The sequence below is a fragment of the Macrobrachium nipponense genome, chromosome 6 (genome assembly GCF_015104395.2).
Source record: "Macrobrachium nipponense isolate FS-2020 chromosome 6, ASM1510439v2, whole genome shotgun sequence".
Taxonomy (NCBI): Eukaryota; Metazoa; Arthropoda; class Malacostraca; order Decapoda; family Palaemonidae; genus Macrobrachium; species Macrobrachium nipponense.
In genome coordinates, this window is record NC_061108.1 from 69,148,615 (window position 1) to 69,152,118 (window position 3,504).

The 3,504-nt window shown below is 36.1% G+C and overlaps 1 protein-coding gene across 1 annotated transcript in view; it reads right to left on the reverse strand.

Moving 5' to 3' along the window:
* LOC135216822 (arrestin homolog) overlaps window positions 1-2,806 on the reverse strand; it is a 20,580-nt gene extending 17,774 nt beyond the window's left edge. Inside the window, exon 1 of the mRNA XM_064252323.1 lies at window positions 2,650-2,806. Coding sequence (XP_064108393.1) covers window positions 2,650-2,692 — 43 coding nt within the window. The 5' untranslated portion in view covers window positions 2,693-2,806. The remainder of the gene's footprint in view (window positions 1-2,649) is intronic.
* Window positions 2,807-3,504: the final 698 nt, after the last annotated feature.

Consider the following 3,504-nt stretch of genomic DNA (forward strand, 5'->3'; position numbering starts at 1 on the left):
AAAAAAATGGTGAAATTAGAGAGTATTGATTCACTTGTTCAAACTGAATGCCTGCGTATCGCAAATCTTCACGAGAGAAGAAATCGGGCAACTATTGTGGAAAGAGAGAAGGTGTTTGATGAGCAACTGTGTCCAGGATGCATATCAGTGAAATTTTTATTCAATGCTAGGTAATTTAATTCAAACCTCCAAACATACCTAATTTGTGTGTGTGTGTGTGTATGTATATATATATATATATATATATATATATATATATATATATATATATAATTTAATTCAAACCAAACATACCTATTTGTGTGGATAAATATATATATATATATATATATATATATATATATATATATATATATATATATATATATATATATATATATACATATACATAATGTATATATATATGTGTGTGTGTTTTTATATATGAATATATATACATGTATATAAATGTAAACTGAAATAACAACAGTACGATCTATACTTCTCGATTTCTTCACATGATTTGGATACGCTTGTCACTACAAACCCTAAGATCCTAAGGGAAGAATATTAAGATATTCTGACGTTCGTAGCAGGATTCGGACTCGCACCTGGAGTATCAGAACGAGGTTGTGCCGGTATGTGACCTTGTTCTGATACTCTAAATGTGGGTTCGAATCCTGCTACGGACACCAGAATATCTTTATGATCTTATATACGTATATACACTGTATATATATATATATATATATATATATATATATATATATATATATATATATACCTTCAGTAATACTTCTCAGTTCTTTACAGAAGAATCCCCAGTAATACTCTTGATTAGAAAGACGAACTGTTTTTGTAAAAATATATACAGAGCTTATAGCTATTGTCCATCCTTATGTGGAGTTGATCACATAAGGATGGACAATAGCTATAAGCTCTGTATATATTTTTACAAAAACAGTTCGTCTTTCTAATCAAGAGTATTACTGGGGATTCTTCCGTAAATAACTGAGAAGTATGGTACGGTGCTCTTATATTTTACACACATGGGCGCGCGCGCACACACACACATATATATACACACACACACACACACACACATATATATATATATATATATATATATATATATATATATATATATATATATTTATATTTATATTAGTCAGAGATGAATGCATGTTCTATAAGCAAATATGTGTATTTTTATATTTAACTGTTGTTCTAGCTTAGTTTTTCCTTCTCTCCTGTAATTTTTTCCCCCTGCCCTCTTTCTTTGCCCTTTTTTGAAGAAGTGTTCCATATAGATTTTATCAATTCTCCTTTATTCGTTAGGTTCCTCATTTGGATTTCCTGATATTCACTTCTCTTCTAACCCCTATGCTTCCTTTGTTTGTGGTGCATTGTCAGGAATTGCTCCTTTTTTCAGTCTTTTAACTCAGATTTTTAATTGATTTTTTCTGCACTTCCTTCCTACTTAGTAGTGTTTGATGGCAAAGGAATGCAATCGTTTTCTCTCTATCATTATTGTGTGCGTGCGAGTGTCATACTTTTCCTGTAGGGGACCACTCTTTTAATATAAGTCTTCTTCTTTTTCTTCTTATTATTATTAGCTTAGTCCCGTTTCTATAAGGGGTCACCGTATTAGATGAGCCTCTTCCATCTACCTCTGTGTGTGCTTCTGCTTCCCTTCACTCTCAAATCCTCCCTCACACAGTCTCTCCATCCTTTCCTCTGTCTTCCTCGTCTACTTTTACCCCGCACTTCCATCTCCATAACAATTATGCCTTCTAATATGGTCTCTCTCCTTTCTCAGTAGGTGTCCGTACGATCTCAATCTCCCCCTCTTGCACTTTCTTTGCTGATCATCTTATATGATTATTTCCAATCCTATCCACCATAGTTACACCAGACCTACATCTTAATAGTCTCATCTCATCCTATATAGACTATATAGGCATTCTTACAGGTCTGTAGGAGGACTGCAGCGTCCTCCATTGGCAGTGTTCTCAACAATACAAGCACTGCTTTAGTTATTCTTCCAGTGCAGTGAAACACTTAGTCCCTCTTCCTCACACGAAAGTACAAACCTCGTCTTACAGCACAAAGGCCTTTGACCTACAACTACGCGGCCATAGTCAGCCTTTTGCATGTTATTTAACTTTGACAAGGGTCTTCCCTTATGATTCCATTTATCAAGTTCTTTTAGAATCTAGTGTCTACTACATTTCCGTCTTCGAGGTTAGGCCTTCACGTATTGCCACTTATCTGCTGGACCTTTTTACCCGAGTATTCAACAAGGGCAGTTCACTTAGCTCGTCGGTCTCTAGAAAACTTTTAGGGGAAGTAAGGATGTTAGCAAGAACAACGAATCGTCGTCATAGACATTTTAATTGCGTTTTATGTTCATAATCAATGTTTCCCTATGAAATTATCCTAGTAAATGTAGTTCTGTTTAACAAGTATTGTGGGGTTTATGTGTGTTTGTGCACGCGTGTGTGCGTTTGTATATGTGTGTGTGTGTGTGTGTGTGAGAGAGAGAGAGAGAGAGAGAGAGAGAGAGAGAGAGACTCTCGTGCATCTGCCCCCGAAATTGAAACCGCCTGTTTATGTGTGGTTGTACAGTAAGGGCTTGGTTGCCTAATGAAATATAACACGAATCCCTACCATTAGGGGATGATTTCTTGAAGACTTTAACAGCGCTGACCATGGAGTTTGGTGTGAGTGCAACGGAGTCTATAACAAGAAAGAAACGAGAACGTCCGACGAAGCCCGAGTCAGTCAGGAGGCTGAGGAGCTGACAAGGCTTCACCTTCCCTTTTATACCAGGTAGACGCTTTCAACACTGATCTAATTACTCAAAACCCTTCCGTAAGGATACATTACGTGCTTATGCTGTTCTGGCACTTAGTCAGATAATGAGGTGCGCCCTGGCTCGTAATGGATGATGCAACTTTGTTTACATACAAGTTTCGTATTTGTCAACAAAGACGGAAAACGATGAGGAGGGAGAAAGGGCAGTTATCAGGAGGCTTGATATTGAAAACCGGCGGCGCAGATGCTGCCTAAATCAACGACAAAAATGCTTTCTTTATTCATATCCTTTGTAATAACGTCAGACAAGGACAGATGTCTTTTCGCTTTGCAATATGCGTACTGTATAGTATACACTTCTTATCTATAACATTATTATCATGTTGCAACCAAACAATTATATAAAAATGGCAGCATGACCCGAATGACCAATGGTAACTTCAGGATAAATTCTAAGTTAGAATCCATTTCAATTCACCATATTCTTCTTCGGTAAACATACTGCACAATTAATTGTTAAAATAAGTGTTTGAATGATTTCGGTTCTGACCCAAAGATCAACGAAACTCCCAATCTATCTGTCTGTTGATCTACAGTTTGAATATAATAGATTAATGGATATAGGAAAATTATTGTTGCATTTGATTTATAAGAAAAGGCGAATGGCAAGGCTCTGTATGCCTGATCGATTATGAGATTCATAATAAA